Source organism: Spermophilus citellus, assembly GCF_964194105.1.
Source record: "Spermophilus citellus genome assembly, chromosome: 17".
In the NCBI taxonomy this organism is placed as follows: Eukaryota; Metazoa; Chordata; class Mammalia; order Rodentia; family Sciuridae; genus Spermophilus; species Spermophilus citellus.
Window position 1 is genome coordinate 51,510,784 of NC_138199.1, and position 17,133 is coordinate 51,527,916.

The 17,133-nt window shown below is 39.7% G+C and overlaps 1 protein-coding gene across 1 annotated transcript in view; it reads left to right on the plus strand.

Annotated features, from left to right (window-relative positions):
• MRPL45 (mitochondrial ribosomal protein L45) overlaps positions 1-15,204 on the plus strand; it is a 17,359-nt gene extending 2,155 nt beyond the window's left edge. The window contains exons 4-9 of the mRNA XM_081272666.1: positions 4,424-4,522; positions 11,322-11,370; positions 12,634-12,783; positions 13,612-13,785; positions 14,084-14,174; positions 14,396-15,204. Coding sequence (XP_081128792.1) covers positions 4,424-4,522; positions 11,322-11,370; positions 12,634-12,783; positions 13,612-13,785; positions 14,084-14,170 — 559 coding nt within the window. The 3' untranslated portion in view covers positions 14,171-14,174; positions 14,396-15,204. The remainder of the gene's footprint in view (positions 1-4,423; positions 4,523-11,321; positions 11,371-12,633; positions 12,784-13,611; positions 13,786-14,083; positions 14,175-14,395) is intronic.
• The last annotated feature ends 1,929 nt before the right edge of the window (positions 15,205-17,133 follow it).

Consider the following 17,133-nt stretch of genomic DNA (forward strand, 5'->3'; position numbering starts at 1 on the left):
ATTGTCTTCTTTTTTTTTTTTTTTTTTAAAGAGAGAGTGAGAGAGGGAGAGAGAGAAAGAGAGAGAGAGAATTTTAATATTTATTTTTTAGTTATTGGTGGACACAACATCTTTGTTTGTATGTGGTGCTGAGAATCGAACCCGGGCTGCACGCATGCCAGGCGAGCGCGCTACCGCTTGAGCCACATCCCCAGCCCCAGTATTGTCTTCTGTAATAGATTTGTATTTAATGCAGAATAACGTGGGCATTCTAATTCTTTTTTTTTTTTTTGAATATTTATTTTTTAGTTGTAGTTGGACACAATATCTTTATTTTGTTTATTTATTTTTATGTGGTGCTAAGGATTGAACCCAGGGCCTCGCACATGCCAGGTGAGTCCTCTAACCGCTGAGCCACAACCCAAGTGGCATTCTGATTCTTAACATCTCAACCTTTATTGATAATTTAGTCAAATCAGTTAATATGTGGACCCCTTTTGCAATCACATTTAAAATTTTTAATAAATAATAATAAAGGCAGCATATTTATTTAAGAATTATCTTAGGGCTGGGAATGTGGCTCAGGCAGTAGCATGCTCGTCTGGCATGCGTGCGGCCCAGGTTCAATCCTCAGCACCACATACCAACAAAGATGTTGTGTCCGCCGAGAACTAAAAAATAAATATTAAAAATTCTCTCTCTCTCTCTCTCTCTCTCTCTCTCTCTCTCTCTCTCCTCTCTCACTCTCTCTTTAAAAAAAAAAGAATTATCTTAGAGTTAAAGCTTCAAAGAGTAAGAGAAGTTAAAAAAAAGGGTCAAAAGACATCTGTTACAGGGAACGAATAGGGCCTTAAGGAGCAGGATCTTGAACTTCTTAATTGAAAGTACAAAATCACTTAGTATTTGTCACTTTCTGAATCTAAATTATAAGTGCTTTGGGATTATGTATAGGTTTTGAGTACAAGTATATTGTCAGTGTTAGTTTTTCACATGGCCATGACTTACTTCTCTAAATACAGATCTTATCATGTCACCTTCTCTGCTTTAAACTCTGTGGTTCTCCATTGCCTGAAGAATAAAATCCAGATTTCTTCAGTGATAGGCAACACTTGTGATCTGGCCCTTGCCACCTCCTCTATCATCATCTTTTGCCCCTTGTTCCATTTTTCTCATCCTAAACTTCAGCATTTCTGAACTAATTGCCAATTCCTTAGAGTTCTGTGCTGTGCTTCTCTCTTTGCACATCCTGAAAACACCCTCGCCTTGCCTTACTAACATAAAACCCGTTTTAAGAGTAGTGTCTGCAGGCTGGGGATGTGGCTCAAGCGGTAGTGCGCTCGCCTGGCATGCGTGCGGCCTGGGTTCGATCCTCAGCACCACATACAAACAAAGATGTTGTGTCTGCAGAAAACTAAAAAATAAATATAAAATTCTCTCTCTCTCCCCCTAAAAAAAAAAACAAAAAAAAAAAAGAGAGTAGTGTCTGCTGTTAGGCCTTCTCTAACTCTTTTTAGTGCTGCTTTTGCTTTAATTGTAACTGAACACTTATACTTACTTTTTCTAATAACTGTACTGCTAATATTTGCTCCTGAACTGTGGGGTCTCTGATAATTATGATGAACAAAACTCATAATTTTTTTATAGAGTTACCATTCTAGGAAGGAAAAACAGTCATTGTAAATACTGATTGCATACAATTAAATAATTATAGATAAGCTGAAGTATGAGTGCTGTGGGAACACATGACAGGGAAAGATGACAATCTGGTGGAGCAGGGAATGCTTCCCTGCGGAAATGATATTTTAAAGTTGGGACCTAAGGGATTGTTTGGAGTTAGCTGGGTGGAGAAGGATAGCAGGGAATGGCATTCTAGAGAGACAGAACAATACGAGCAAGGCTCTGTAGTGAAAAAAATTATTGAAAAGGTGTTGGTTTGGGGCTGGGGATGTGGCTCAAGCGGTAGCACGCTTGCCTGGCATGCGTGCAGCCCGGGTTCGATCCTTAGCACCACATACAAACAAAGATGTTGTGTTTGCCAAAAACTGAAAAATAAATATTAAAAAAAAAATTTTTTTTTTCTCTCTCTCTCTCTCTTAAAAAAAAAAAAAAGAAAAGGTGTTGGTTTTTGTCAAATGCCACCCCATCCCCATCCCATAATGTGGATTGAGCTCAGGGACACTTTACCACTAAGCTTCATCCCTAGCCCCTTTTTTTTTTTACATTTTTAAAATTTTGAGACAGTTCTTCCTTAGTTGTCCAGTCTGGCCTCAAACTTGTGATCCTGTGTCTCAGCCTACCAAGTAGCAGAGATTATAGACATATACCACCAACAACTGTCAAATGCTTTTGTGGTATCTATTGAGATGATGGTCTATTTGTCTTTATTCTGTCCATATGGTATGTTACACTAATTGACATTCAAATTTTAAGCTAACCTTGCATTCCTGGAATAAATTCTACTGGATGGTGTTCTTCAAACTCTGAATATATTTATAGTTACACTCTGATTAAATCAGGATTCCCTAATTATATAAAATTATAACTCAAAATGCTATTGACTTATGAATCATATAATACATTGTGATTGTTTTTCCTTTCCAACATAAATTTTTTTTCTGAAAGTCGTGTTTTCTATTTTGCTTAAAAAAACCTGTATTTATGTAAATCCCCTTTTATTACATTTAAAACATTAAGTATTTATCAGTTTAATCCTCAAGAAATTGTTCCTGGAACCTGTCTATTTCAGTCTTAGTTAGTTGCTTTTTGGGCCCCAGTGTACATCTTGGGATCTATTTAGTCAATAGCCTAACATTCCTTTTTTTTCTTTTGTGTTGTATTCCCTATTTCTTGGATCCTGTGTCTTCCCCTTTCATGTGTTGTTTGGTTTTGGTTTGTTTTTTTGCTTTTTGAGATGGGATCCCCCTATTTCCCAGACTAGCCTTATACTCATTGTTCCCCTGCCTCAGCTTCCCAAGTTGCTGGGTCTACACTACTGCACCTGGCTAATGCTTCATTTTTTACTCTGATGACATATTCTTTAGTAGCTTCCTAAGAAACAATTTATGGGGCGCTGGGGCTGTAGCTTAGTGGTGGAGCTCTTACCTAGCATGTGTGAGGCACTGGGTTTAATGCTTAGCACCACATAAAAATAAATAAATAAAGGTATTGTGTCCATCCACAACTAAAATATTGAAAACAAAACCCCAAAACAGTGCATGGTCAATAAATGAGATCTTACAAATATAAAAGAGAAATCTTACTGGATATTGTGGTATGTGCCTATAATCCCAGCAGCTCAGGAGGCTGAGGCAGTAGGATCACAAATTCAAAGCCAGCCTTACCAACTTAGCGAGGCCCTAAACAACTTATAAAGATCCTCTCAATAAAAAAGGCTGAGAGGGATGTGGCTCTGTGGTTAAGCACCCCTAGGTTTCAATCCCCAGTACTCAAAGAAAAAATAAATCATCTTTTATTCTCCTACTTCATTTATAATTTTCTCAGGAATACAATTCTGGGCCAGATTTACTTTTTCCTCAATTAAAACCACTGTTCTGAAGCTGGGGATATACCTCAGTGGTATAGTACTTGCCTAGCATGTGTGAGGCCCTGGGTTCAATCCCTAGTATGCGGTGGGGGGAAGTACTGCTCCACTTAGCATGCTAGTGCATACCTGTAAACCCGGTCACCTATCTCAAAAAATAAAAGAAAAGAGCTGTGTAGCTCTGTGGTAGAATATCCCTGGGTTCAGTCCCCAGTACAAAAAGTACTTCTTCATTCTGATTTTTATTTTTGTCGTGCTGGGGATTTAAACCAGGGTCTTGTGCACGCAAGGCAAGCATTCTGCCAACTGAGCTTTATCCCCAGCCCAACTGAGCTTATCCCCAGCTTTGAATGAAAACTGTTTGATCATCCATTCTTCCTTCCTTCCTTTTTTCCTTGCCTTCCCTCCCTCCTTCCTACCTTTTTATCTTTCTTCCTTTCCTGTCTTTCCTTGGGGTTGAACTAGGTATTCATGTGCTGAGCATGTGCTCTGTCACTAAACTATGCTTCTGGGTTGTTCTTTCTGTCTTAGTGCTCATAGGATAATTTTTTAAAATATTTTTTTAAATTGTTGATGGACTTTTATTTTCACTTATTTGTATGTGGTGCTGAGAATCAAACCCAGTGCCTCACAAGCGCGCTAGGCAAGCGCGCTAGGCAAGCGCGCTACCGCTGAGCCACAACCCCAACCAGGATAATTTTTTTTCAATCCCAGAATTCTAAAATTTCACTTTGAGAGCCTTGAATGATTGATTTGAGAATTTGAGGCCTGAATTTACAGGAATTGACACATTCAAAAATTAATTATTGAATGAGCAGGTACTAATGGAGGTTAATGTAAGTTAGGAGTTATGGGAATTCTATGAAGCTTTCTTTATAATGATTCTCATGCTTAATTTTACAGAATCCGGAAGATAAAAGAATTTGATGCTAATTTTAAAACAAAGGACTTCCCTGAAAAAGCTAGGGATATTTTCATAGAAGCTCACCTTTGTCTAAACAAGTAAGTGAACTCCCTATCTTGTATGTGTTTGTTCTCAATAGCTATTATCCTAGGCACATTTTTTTTTAAATATATATTTTTAGATTTTGATGGACCTTTATTTTTATTCACTTATTTATATACAGTGCTAAGAATGGAACCCAATGCCTCACATGCTAGGCATGTACTCTACCACTGAGCCACAACACAGCCCCAAGGCACAGTTTTCTGCACATATTTATTTCCTTTTCCTTCAAATAAGAGTTCTAGAGTGAGGGGCTGGGGTTGTAGCTCAGTGGTACAGTGTTTGCCTGGCATGTGTGAGGCACTGGATTCCATTCTTAGCACCATATATAAATAAACAAATAAAATAAAGGTCCATCAACAATTTAAAGAAAAAGAGTTCTGGGGCTGGGGTTGTGGCTCAGCGGTAGAGCGCTCACCTAGCATGTGTGAGGCCGTGGGTTCGGTCCTCAGCACCATATATAAATAAACATATTGTGTCTAACTACAATTAAAAAATAAATATTAAAAAAAAAAAAAAGAGTTCTTTGAGAGAACTTGCAATGTGGAAAGTAATTAGTGACTGAAGTGATGTTTTGCTTCTCTCCCTGCTTGTAGGAGTTTTTACCATTTGGTCTGCCTCAGTTTTACCTGCAAGTGTTGGGACTATGCTGGAATGGCTTAAATCATCCTGATCTTTTTTGTACATTTGTCTTATGTATGTACATTTTCCTTTCCTTGAGTTATTTTGAATTAGTTACTTTTGAAAATTTCCAGCTTTTAAAATTTTATTCAACCAAGGACATTTTAACTTTTTTTCAACCAAGGGCATTTTAACTTTTTTTTTTTTTTTTTTTTTGGTGGTGCTAGGGATTGAACCCAGAGGCACTTGACTACTGAGCTACATTCCCCAGCCCTTTTTATTTTGATACAAAGTCTTGCTAAGTTGTCCAGGCTGGCCTCAGACTTGTAGTCCTCTTGCCATACCCTCCCAAGTAGCTGGGATTACAGGTGTAGGCCACCATGTCTGGCAGAACATTTTTATCTTGATATAGGGTCTTGCTGAATCACTTAGGGCCTCGATAAGTTGTTGAGGCTGGCTTTGAACTCATGATCCTCATGCCTCAGTCTCCTGAGCTGCTGGGATTACAGATGTGTGCCACTGTGCCCAGCAAACACTTTAATTTTTTTTTTTTTTTTTTTTTTTTTTTTTTTTTTTTTTAAAGAGAGAGTGAGAGAGAGAGAGAGAGAGAGAGAGAGAGAGAGAGAGAGAGAGAGAGAATTTTTTAATCTTTATTTTTTAGTTTTCGGCGGGCACAACATCTTTTGTTTGTATGTGGTGCTGAGGATCGAACCCGGGCCGCACGCATGCCAGGCGAGCGCGCTACCACTTGAGCCACATCCCCAGCCCCAACACTTTAATTTTAATCACTGCCTTATCCCCCTTCCATGCTATTGTGGTCTAAATTTTTGGTTCTGGTTTCTTTTTATGTAGCTTTCATGTTTTGTTTACTTCCCTTCCCAAACCTGAAAGAATTCCTTCCTTCTTTCTTATTTTCTATGAGCATTTTGAAGATGTAATCTTTTGGTTATTGCTGTTTCTATTGGAAAGTTATCTATTTTTTCTAGTTGTTTCTTTGAAGTTAAAGTTTCTTTTCATCTGGCTGCTTTTAAGATTTTTTTCTCTCCCTTGAGTACTCAGCAATTTACTATGATGTACTTACAGTTGTGTGTGTTTGTGTGTGTGTGTGTTTGTGTGTGTGTCTTTGTTCTGGTATGTTTCCTATTGGTTTTTAAATTTTAGGGTATTTTTTCAGTGTTGGAAGATTCTCAGAATATCTCTTCAAATGTTGCTTCTGCTCTACTTTTTTGTTTCATTGTGTGATTTTTGAATAGACATATGTTAGAGCTTTTCACTATGTGCCAAATGTGTTTTAGGCTCTTTTTTAGTATTTTTCCAGTCATTTTTTTTCCATCTCTACATTTTAGTCTGATTATTTCTGGTTTGTCTTCTTGTCTTTTTAATGTATGTAATTTGCTGTTAAACTTAGCTTGATCTTTTTTCACTTGATTTTTGTTGTTGTTGTTTAAATATTTTTTTTTTTTTAGGTGTAGATGGACACAACACAGTGCCTTTATTTTTATGTGGTGCTGAGAATTGAACCCGGGTCCCGCCTGTTCTAGGCAAGCGCTCTATCGCTGAGCCACAATCCCAGCCCTTGTTGTTGTTGGTTTGTTTTTTCTTTTTAATATTTATTTTTTAGTTTTCGGCGGACACAACATCTTTGTTTGTATGTGGTGCTGAGGATCGAACCTGGGCCACACACATGCCAGGCGAGCGTGCTACCACTTGAGCCACATCCCCAGCCCCTTGTTGTTGTTTTTTACTGTGTCCAGTTTCTCTGCTAAAATTTTCCATCTTGTCATCTAACTTCTTACTTTATTATGTTTTTTATTTATTTATTTATTTTATAAAGTCAAGGTTTTTAGGCTGGGGTTGTTGCTCAGTGGTAGAGTGCTCGCCTAGCACCACATACAATAAATAAAATAAAAGTATTGTGTCCAAGTACAACTGAAAAAAAAAAAAAAAGAGAGAGAGAAAGAGTCAAGGTATTGATATGTTGCCCAAGCTGGCCTTGAATTACTGGGCCAAATATCCTTCTGGCTCAGCTACTCCCTGTGCTCCCCCCTCCCCCCCCCCAAGTAGCTGGGATTACAGATGCACATCTGTCTTGTCACCTAATTTCTTTTCTCTCTCTCTCTCTTTTTTTTTTTTTTTGGTACTGGGAATTGAACCCAGGGGTGCTTTGCCACTGAGCTATGTCCCCAGCTCTTTTATTTTATTTTGAGACAGAGTTTTACTAAGTTGTTTAGGGCTCAGCGTCCTGAGCTGCTGGGATTATAGGCATGTGCCATTGTGCCTGGCTCTAATTTATTTTCTTTCTTTGTTTTTTTGCAAGAATGAAAGGAATAGGATTTATTTAAGTAAGGAGAAAAGTGACAGAGCTCCCACAGAGCAAGGGGGGACCCAATAGCAGGTTGCTCCTGAATTCTTTTTTTTTTTTTTTTTTTTGGTGGTACTGAGGATTGAACCCAAGGCCTTGTCCATGCAAGACAAGTACTCTACCAATTGAACTATATCCCCAGCCCCTGAATTCTTAAACATATTATTACACTTATTTTAAAATCTTTGGTAACTCCACAATCTATGTATGCTGTACAATTGTTTTCAGTTGCCTTTTCTCTCCCCTCTTTTTGATTTTGGTTAGTTCTTATCTTTTGTATGCCTGCATTTTTCTAAAAAATAGTTTTGTTTTTTGGTACTGGGGAGCGAGTCCAGGGCCTTATGCAATGCTGAGCATATGCTCTACCACTGAGCTACATAACTAGCCCTTTTACATTTTTTGATTTTGAGTAGAGTTTTGCTGTGTTGCCCATGTTGGCCTTGAACTTGGAATCCTCCAGTGTTAACCTCCTCAGTAGCTGGAATTATAGACCCACACCACCTTACTCAGCCCAAATATTTATTTTTTAAGAATCAAAAGATATGCTGGGTACCATGGAGCACACCTGTAATCCTAGCTACTTGGGATACTGAGGCTGGAGGACTGAGTGAGGTAGGAGTTCTAGGCCAGCCTGGACAACATATATAGAAAAACCTTCTCTTAAAAGGAAGAAGAAAAAGAAAAATTAAAGATATAATCATGTCAAAAACTATACCTTTAGGGGCTGGGGTTATGGCTTAGTGGTAGAGTGCCTGCACTGTGTTTGATCCTCAGCCCCACAAAATGAATAAATAAATAGATAGATAGATTTATTTATCTATCTATTGTGTCCATCTATAACTACAAAAAAAAAAAATACACACACACACACACCTTTAGCTGGGTGTGGTGATGCACACTTGTAATCCCATTGATTCAGGAGGCTGAGACAGAGCATTACAAGTGTAAGGGCAGCCTCAAAAACTTAGCAAGGTCCTGAGCAATTTAGTGAGACCTTGTATCAAAATAAAAATTTAAAAGGGCTAGGGATGGGGCTGGGGTTGTGGGTCAGCAGTAGAGCGTTTGCCTAACACGTGTGAGGCCCTAGGTTCGATCCTTAGCACCATATAAAAATAAATAAAATAAAGATATTGTGTCCAACTACAACTAAAAAAAAATTAAAAAAATAAAGGGGGGGCCGGGGATGTGGCTCAAGCGGTAGCGTGCTCGCCTGGCATGCGCGCGGCCCGGGTTCGATCCTCAGCACCACATACAAACAAAGATGTTGTGTCCGCCAAGAACTAAAAAAATAAATATTAAAAATTCTCTCTCTCTCTCTCTCTCTCCTCTCTCACTCTCTCTTTAAAAAAAAAAATAAATAAAAAAAAATAAATAAAGGGCTAGAGGTGTGGCTCAGTGGTTAAGAACTCCTGGGTTCAATCCCTGGTACCAAAAAATAAAAAGTTTATATATATATATATCTTTACTAACATCTTTTATATATTTATACATGTTTGTAATAAAATATGCCTAATATAAAATATTATAAAATTTTAAACTATAAAATTTACCATTTTAACGATATCAGTGTATAATTCAGTGGTTGTTGCACCACCATTATCACTATTCATTTCTAGAACTTGTTCATCATCCCAAACAGAAACCTTATGGTCATTAAGCAATAATTACCCATTTTCCCTTCTCTTTTGTTAACATCCATTCTATTTTCTCACTTTATGAATTTGCCTATTCTAATGCTGTTCTCTGAATCATTGTGTCCTCCTAAAATTATATGTTGAAATCTTAACAGCCAAGGTGATCGTATTAGGCTTTGGATCCTTAGGGAGGTGATCAAATTATGAGAACAGAGCCCTAATGAATGGAATTAGGGCCCTTATAAAAGAGGCCTGAGAGAACTTTTTGCCCTTTGAGGACTTAGCAAGAAGGCACCAATGTACGTTGAATGGGTCCATGCCAGACATCGAATTTGCCAGTGTCCTGATCTTGGGCTTTCCAGTTTCTGGAACCCATGACGAATATATGTCACGCTGTCCAGTCCCTGAGACTACAGGTACGCACCCATGCTACAGGTATTAAACCCATGCTAAGCATATACTTGACCACTCTTCTTTTTTAATGTGGGCATTTGCATCTCTGAATTTTCTTCTTAGTATTACTTTTGCTGCATCCCATAGGTTTTGGTATATTGTATTTTTTATTTATCTCAAGAGTATTTTCTGATATCCCTTGTCTTCTTTGACCCATTTAAGAATGTGCTACGTAGGGGCTGGGGTTGTGGCTCAATGATAGAGTGCTTGCCTAGCACGTGTGGGGCCCTGGGTTCGATCCTTACCCCACATATAAATCAATAAAATAAAGGTATTGTGTCCAACTACAACTAAAAAGTAAATATTAAAAAAAAAAGAATGTGCTATTTATTTCTGGATTGCTCAATCATCCTTCATGCTGTCATAGAGTCTATCAGGTTGCATTTTTTCCTTTTTGAATGTTTTTGGATCCCTCTTCATTTCTTACATCTGGGGATTTTCCTTTTTTCCTTGTAAATTAGGCTTGCCTGTTTAAAAATGTGTGTGCAAATGATCCCTGACTTACAATGAATGGTTCAACTTAGGATATATATATATTTTTTTACTTCATGATAGTGTGAAAGTAATATATATTCAGTAGAAACCCATACTCTGAATTTTGATTTTTGATCTTTCCTGAGTTACCAATATGCATATGATTTTGTCTCATGATGATGTGTAGCTGCAGGGGAAGCCACCATTCAGTACTCTGTGGTATACTTTGTTACTATAAGATATTGTTAGGTTAGGTGTATTAAGTATGCCTTTAGCTTTCAGTATTTTCAATTTAATGATGGGTTTACCAGGATATAACCTACTCCTAAGTGAAAAAGCAACCTCTGGGGCTGGGGATGTGGCTCAAGCGGTAGCGCGCTCGCCTCGCATGCGTGCGGCCCAGGTTCGATCCTCAGCACCACATACCAACAAAGATGTTGTGTCCGCCGAGAACTAAAAAATAAATATTAAAAAATTCTCTCACTCTCTCTCCTCTCTCACTCTCTCTTTAAAAAAAAAAAAAAAAAAAGAAAAAGCAACCTCTGTGTGTGTGTGTGCATCCATTATATTTTACCTAGCATTTCTAGATGTTTGCAGTGGGAGTACGTTCACATGAGTTCTGTCTGTTATGTTTCAGAATGTCTTCCTTTTATTTTTCAGTGTAAGTTCTCTTCTAACATTAAATGAACTTAAGCCAGGCATGGTGGTGTGTGCCTATAGTCCCAGCTACTTCGGAGACTGAGCAGGAAAATCCCAACTTCAAGGCCAGCCTGGGCAACAGAGGCAACCTAACAAGACCCTGCCTTAAAATAAATAAATACTCAGGAGCTTGGGAGGCTAAGATGGGAGAATCACAAATTCAAAGCCAGCCTCAGCAACGGCTAAGCAACTCAGTTAGACCCTGTTTCTAAATAAAACACAAAATAGAACTGGGGATATGGCTCAGTGGTCGAGTGCCATATGGAGTTCAGTCCTCGATACCAAAAATAAACAAATAAACCCAAAAAAGACTAAGAGAGCTCATCAAAAATGGAATTTATTTCTCCTGAAGACTTCTGAGGTGGGATAATAGATAAGAAGGGTTCATTTTTGTGTCTCTAGAACTTAGCATGTCATCTGGCTTATAATACATGTGCAGAAAAATGTAAAAATGAATTGTTTTTCACTTTTAGGTCCATATTCAACTTTGACACAGGGCATCATAAAAGAAGGTGTCAGTGATATCTCTCTCTCTCTCTCTCTCTTTCCTAGCTCAGACCATGACCGGCTTCATACTTTGGTAACTGAACACTGTTTTCCGGTAGGTTTTCATCCTTCTTAGAGCTGCTGGATACCTGAAGGGCAGAGCATAGATGTGTTGTCTTACAAAGGATCGGTTTTTTGTTTTTCTTTTCAATTAATTCTTCTTTTAGTTATTTATTTATTTTTGGTACCAGGGATTGAACCCAGGGGTGCTGAACGACTCACTGCTACATCTGCACCCCTTTTTTATTTTTTATTTTGAAACGGGACCTTGCTAAGTTGCAGAGGCTGACTTTGAACTTGCAATCTTCCTGATGCAGCCTCCTGAGCTGCTGAGATTACAGGCATGTACCACCACCTACACCTGGCATGAAGGATCAGATTTGAAAGTGTAGTAAGTTTAAGACACAGGCTTAAATTTTTTTAGTTTTAGCTAAATGATAATGACTTGGCACAGAGTCTGGTAAGATCCATAGCAAATGAAGAAAAGCAGGAGTACCTCAGTGGACAGCGCTGAAACCATGAGGTGTAGATCCTGAGGTCACAGTAGGCTGTGTGAAGCCACACCTACACATGTCTGCAGTGCAGCAAAGGATTTAACAAGGGTTCACAAGGCTTATTTGGTAACGGGCCTTAGGTGCACTAGGGGCTCTCAAGAATAGGGCTTTATGAGCCTGCCTCAGCAAATAGCAAAGCATTAAGCAATTCAGTGAGACCCTGTCTCTAAGGAAAATACAAAAAATAGGGCTGGGGATGTGGCTTAGTGGTTGAGTGCCCCTGAGTTCAATCCTTGGTACCAAAAAAAAAAAAAAAGGGAGGGTGCTTTATGCTTCAGTTAGAAGTTCAAGAATAAGAACTTCATTTTCTACAAATTCAGCTGTAGTTTCTATCTGTAGAACTTCAGTTTCTATCAATCCCCCCAGGGATAATTAGAGCAATAGGTCTTGGTGAAATTCCTACCTTTACTGCTAAAAGGTGAGGGGGGAGGGAAGAGAAATATGCAGTCATTAATAGATTATGCAAGTGAATGAGAGGAAATATGGCTCATTGGGTATGCTGGCAATAGTGTGGAATGCGGTTTTCACTTGAAGGGTCCTTGAGATAGGTAGGTCTCAGGGGAGGTGATTTAGATGAAAAGTCTAAAGCTTGAGCTTGAGCAGTAGCTTAATCATGACTTGGGAATAAAAGGCACAAGAGAGCATTTGGTGGGAAACACTGCCTGTGGGCTATAGTATTGCAGGAAGTAAGAGCAAGTGTGGCAGTTCCAGCAACCTTACAGGGAGGGGGAAACCCAGTTGAACTTGTTCTTCTCTGCCCTTAGAATATGGTCTGGGACATCAAGTATAAGACTGTCCGCTGGGGCTTCGTGGAATCTTTAGAGCCGGCCCAGGTGGTGCAGGTTCGCTGCTCGAGTATGGTGAACCAGAGCAACATGTATGGCCAGGTTACTGTCCGAATGCACACACGGCAGGTAGAGTCACCAGTTTGCTTTCCTTCCAGCTTCTCTTTTCTCTCAGATTTAGAATCTTCTTCTAGTTCAGGACTTGAGGTTTGGGGATTTTTTTTTTTTTTTGGTGATGCTTGGGATGGAACCCAGGGCCTCATGCATGCTAAGCAGGGGCTCTACCACTGAGCTGCATCTCCAGCTCCAGTACTGGAGGTTCTTTTTTTTTTTTAAAGAGAGAGAGAGAATTTTAATATTTATTTTTTAGTTTTTGGCGGACACAACATCTTTGTTTGTATGTGGTGCTGAGGATCGAACCCGGGTCGCACACATGCCAGGCGAGCGTGCTACCACTTGAGCCACATCCCCAGCCCAGTACTGTAGGTTCTAAGGAAAGGTTCACTGTGGTCTTCTTTCTGTCATTGCCCCTTCCTAATGCTAATAATGTTAGCCCTACTAAGGTGTGGTGTAAGGACATTCTCTCTCACCCTTCCTAGTGTTAACCCCACTCTGCCCTTTCCCATCAAAGAATCTCTAAGAACAAAGTGTCAGCAGTTGATTAGTTAGTCTTTGATTCAGACTTCTGAGATTTTTTTTTTTAAAGATGGACACAATATCTTTATTTGTTTTATTTATTTTTTATGTGGTGCTGAGGATTGAACCCAGTACCTCATAAGTACGAGGCAAGCATTCTGCCACAGACTTCTAAGCCCAGCCCTAGACTTCTGAGATTTAAAAATTTTTTTGAAAATTTAAAAATTCTTGTTAAGATTATTTCTAAAATGGTTGTTTGGCAAAACAAAGGAAAACAAAACAAAAAAACCTAACATGCCAGATTTGCTTTCATCCTTACAGACTCTAGCCATCTATGATCGGTTTGGGCGGTTGATGTATGGACAAGAAGATGTACCCAAGGATGTCTTGGAGTATATTGTGTTTGAAAAACACCTGCTGAACCCCTACGGGAGCTGGAGAATGCATGGCAAGATTGTTCCCCCATGGGCACCCCCTAAGCAGCCCATCCTTAAGGTAAGGAAGCTTGTACAGTTTAAGAGGCCTGAGGCAGGGGCTGGGGTTATAGCTCATAGTTAGATCCCTTGCCAAGCATGTACAAGGCCCTGGGTTCTATCCCCAGCGCCACAGAGGAAGAGACCTGAGTCGATAGATGGGCATCCTAAGTCCTCTTGGGCTCCACCTAAGGAGAGAGGGAAAGATTCAACAGTGGAGAAGAGGAACTCTTTGTTATGGGATGGGTAGAGGCAGGGATGAAGCCTTCTGGATAAGCCATGGTCTTGGCTGGCAGGTAACTCAGTCTACTATCTTTCAGACGGTGATGATTCCTGTCCCCCAGCTGGAACCTTGGGAAAAATGTGAAGAGGCACAAAGAGAGAACCATAAGTCTCAGCTAGCCTGACGACAAAAATGACTCTTGGGGGGCTGGGGATGTGGCTCAAGCGGTAGCGCGCTCGCCTGGCATGCGTGCGGCCCGGGTTCGATCCTCAGCACCACATACCAACAAAGATGTTGTGTCTGCCGAGAACTAAAAAATAAATATTAAAAAAATTCTCTCTCTCTCTCTCTCTCTCTCTCTCTCTCTCTCTCTCTCTCTCTCCTCTCTCACTCTCTCTTTAAAAAAAAAAAAAATGACTCTTGGGGTAAAGCACTGGTGATGATGATTCTGGCCGTTGTGAAGTCATCCATCTCTTTCAGACCACCCCTGTTTCCTCCTGCCTTGCTTGGATCTTTTGAGCAGATTCATCCTTACAACCATGTCTAATGGCTGGGCCCAGGTGGTTGGCTAGTATGCACAGCCATGGACCCTTTTTCTTTTTAAAATCATATGTCTAGCTTCTGAGTCTAGATGAAAGACAATATGTTTCACTGAACAAACATCTGATACTTTTTTCACAGCAGAGACTGTGGGAGCTAATAGGCAACATTCTTTTGTAATCACTGGGCAGAGATCAGAGTTTGAAATAAAATACTATCAGAGTGTTGGACAAATTTTGGTGTTGTGCCTTGTGTGGTGACACTCACCTGTAAACCCAGTGACTTGGGAGGCAAGAAGATTATAAGTTTGAGGCCAGCCTAGGCAACTTAACAAGATCCTGTTTCATAACAAAAAAAAAGAAAAAGACTAGAGATGTACTCAATGGTTAGATCATCCCTGGTTTCATTTTTTCTTTCTTTCTTTTTTCTTTTTTTTTGTGGGTTCTCTATATTTTCCCCAGTTGAGATTCAACTGGGGGAATAGGCCAACCTTCAAGTGGAGAAGTGGAAGACAAGCCTAGTTGTGAGTGATCTGACTTCTAGGAAATCCAGACTTGGGAGAATAATTAGTTTTCATAAAATTGGGTATCACTTTAGAGGGTCTTTTTCTCATAGAGTGACTTACTGAATTAGCATTTATACTTTGTAGAAGAATATAAAGAAATAATTTATTCCTTAGCTTTTGGATTGTTTTCTTTTTATATATATATTTTTTATTTGTTTAGTTTTCGGCAGACACAACATCTTTATTTGTATATGGTGCTGAGGATCGAACTTAGCGCCGCGCGCATGCCAGGCGACCATGCTATTGCTTGAGCCACATCCCCAGCCCCTGGATTGTGTTCTTAATTAGTAGCTGCTTCCTGGTGTGACCCCTTGAAGTTTGGGAGGAGGCAAGGGCACAGAAGGGTTAGTACGTTTGAGGAATTCATCAGCAAGACTTGGTTCCCTGATTTCTAGCACCTCCTGGAGATGGCAGCTATTCTTTCCAGCCCAGAATTGGGAAGGTAAATGCACCAGAAAACAAACCTGTGTCAAATAAAACAGCCCCACCCCTCCTTGTTTCTTAGCTCCAGTTGGGCTGTTAGGAAAAGGATGTGGGACTTCATATGCTCTGTGTCCTGGGTCATCTGAGTAATGACAAGGCAAATCTCACTTGCCCAGCAGTAAGCTTGGCTCATAGTGCTGTTGCTTTCATCAGCTTAGTATGGGCTCCTCTTTAAAAATGGGGCCTTTAATTCTCACATTTTCTCTTTTTCAAGCATAGAATTTTCTTTTTAAGGAGACTGTTACTTTTTTTTTTTTCAGAACTAGGGATCGAACGTAGGGCCTCACATATATTAGGCCAGCACTCTGCATTCCCATCCTATCTATCACTTAAACTAAGAAATAAGCTATTCTGATCTTGTCTTGAAAGTACAGTCCATAGAAGCTGGAATCAGGTCAAAAATAAATAACCTATTTTTCAGTCTCTCTGTAATTATCATTTCAGCAAAGCAGCAAACAGACCAGGTCTTACTGGGCAAAACTGGTGTTTTTTCAACAGCTTTTAAGTGCTGATGGTAGAAATCGTCGTATATGCTTAGAGGGGAAACAGCATTGATGGGATAATACAAAGCAGCCACTCTCATCACACTACTTAGTCTTGACCCTTTTGGCTTAAAATGTACATCACTTTGCAGCATTACTGCCCAAGTGAGGTTTGGTTGCATCCTATTTGCTTGAGCCCTGGATTAAGGCAAAATGAGAAGTGCTTTGAACAGGATCCATAGCTGGGGCATTCGGAGGAAGGGGATGTAATCCTGACAGGAGAGGGAAGCAGAGAAACAAAAAAAAGCACATTTAATGGGTAAAAGTTACATTGGTTTCTCTTGAATGTGTAAAAACAATGTTTCAGTTAAGCTGTTTTACATATTCCCCTTGATCTTTCTTGGGGGGGTCTTTAGATAATCCTAAATAGCATCCAAGCAATAACTGCCACCGGGAGCCAGAGGATAAGTGCAATTTTCATTTCCCTTTGGGATCAAATCCAGCTGAGCGAATGGTCCAGATGTGAAGGGTTGACTAGAAGGATCAGGCAGAGACCATCTGCAGTGTCAGCTACATTTCTGGATACTGGTAGAGAATTAGTCAGATGACCTGAAGTCCTGTAGACTGTAGTGTTATTACCCTGGACTTTGGAGCAGGCCTTGTTTTACCTTATCTATTTGTTGTTCCTTTGTTGAAAAAGAAAATCACCATTAGGAATAAGCTGGAGCCAACTGCAGTGGTTGAGAAAAAGCATTTTTTATTCCTTCTCCCCATGGTTTATTTCACAAAATTGAATGTGGGGGCAACTTTGCTTTTCCCAGCTAGACCACACCCAATAGGATTGCTCTGGGGTGCACAGTTGGCAAAGTCCACATAAGCTCTGAAGCTGTGGGGTTAAGCAGCCAGGACATGGAGTAACAACATACTTAAGTTACTACTGTAAAAGCCAGAGTAAGTGGGAGGGTCTCCATATGGGAACAAAGGCCTCTGAACCCCAAAGGAGGGGAGGTTACTCTATTCCTTTGCTCCTTTTTGGAAATGGAGCACTTTGCTACTTTTTCTGGAAACTATAACTAC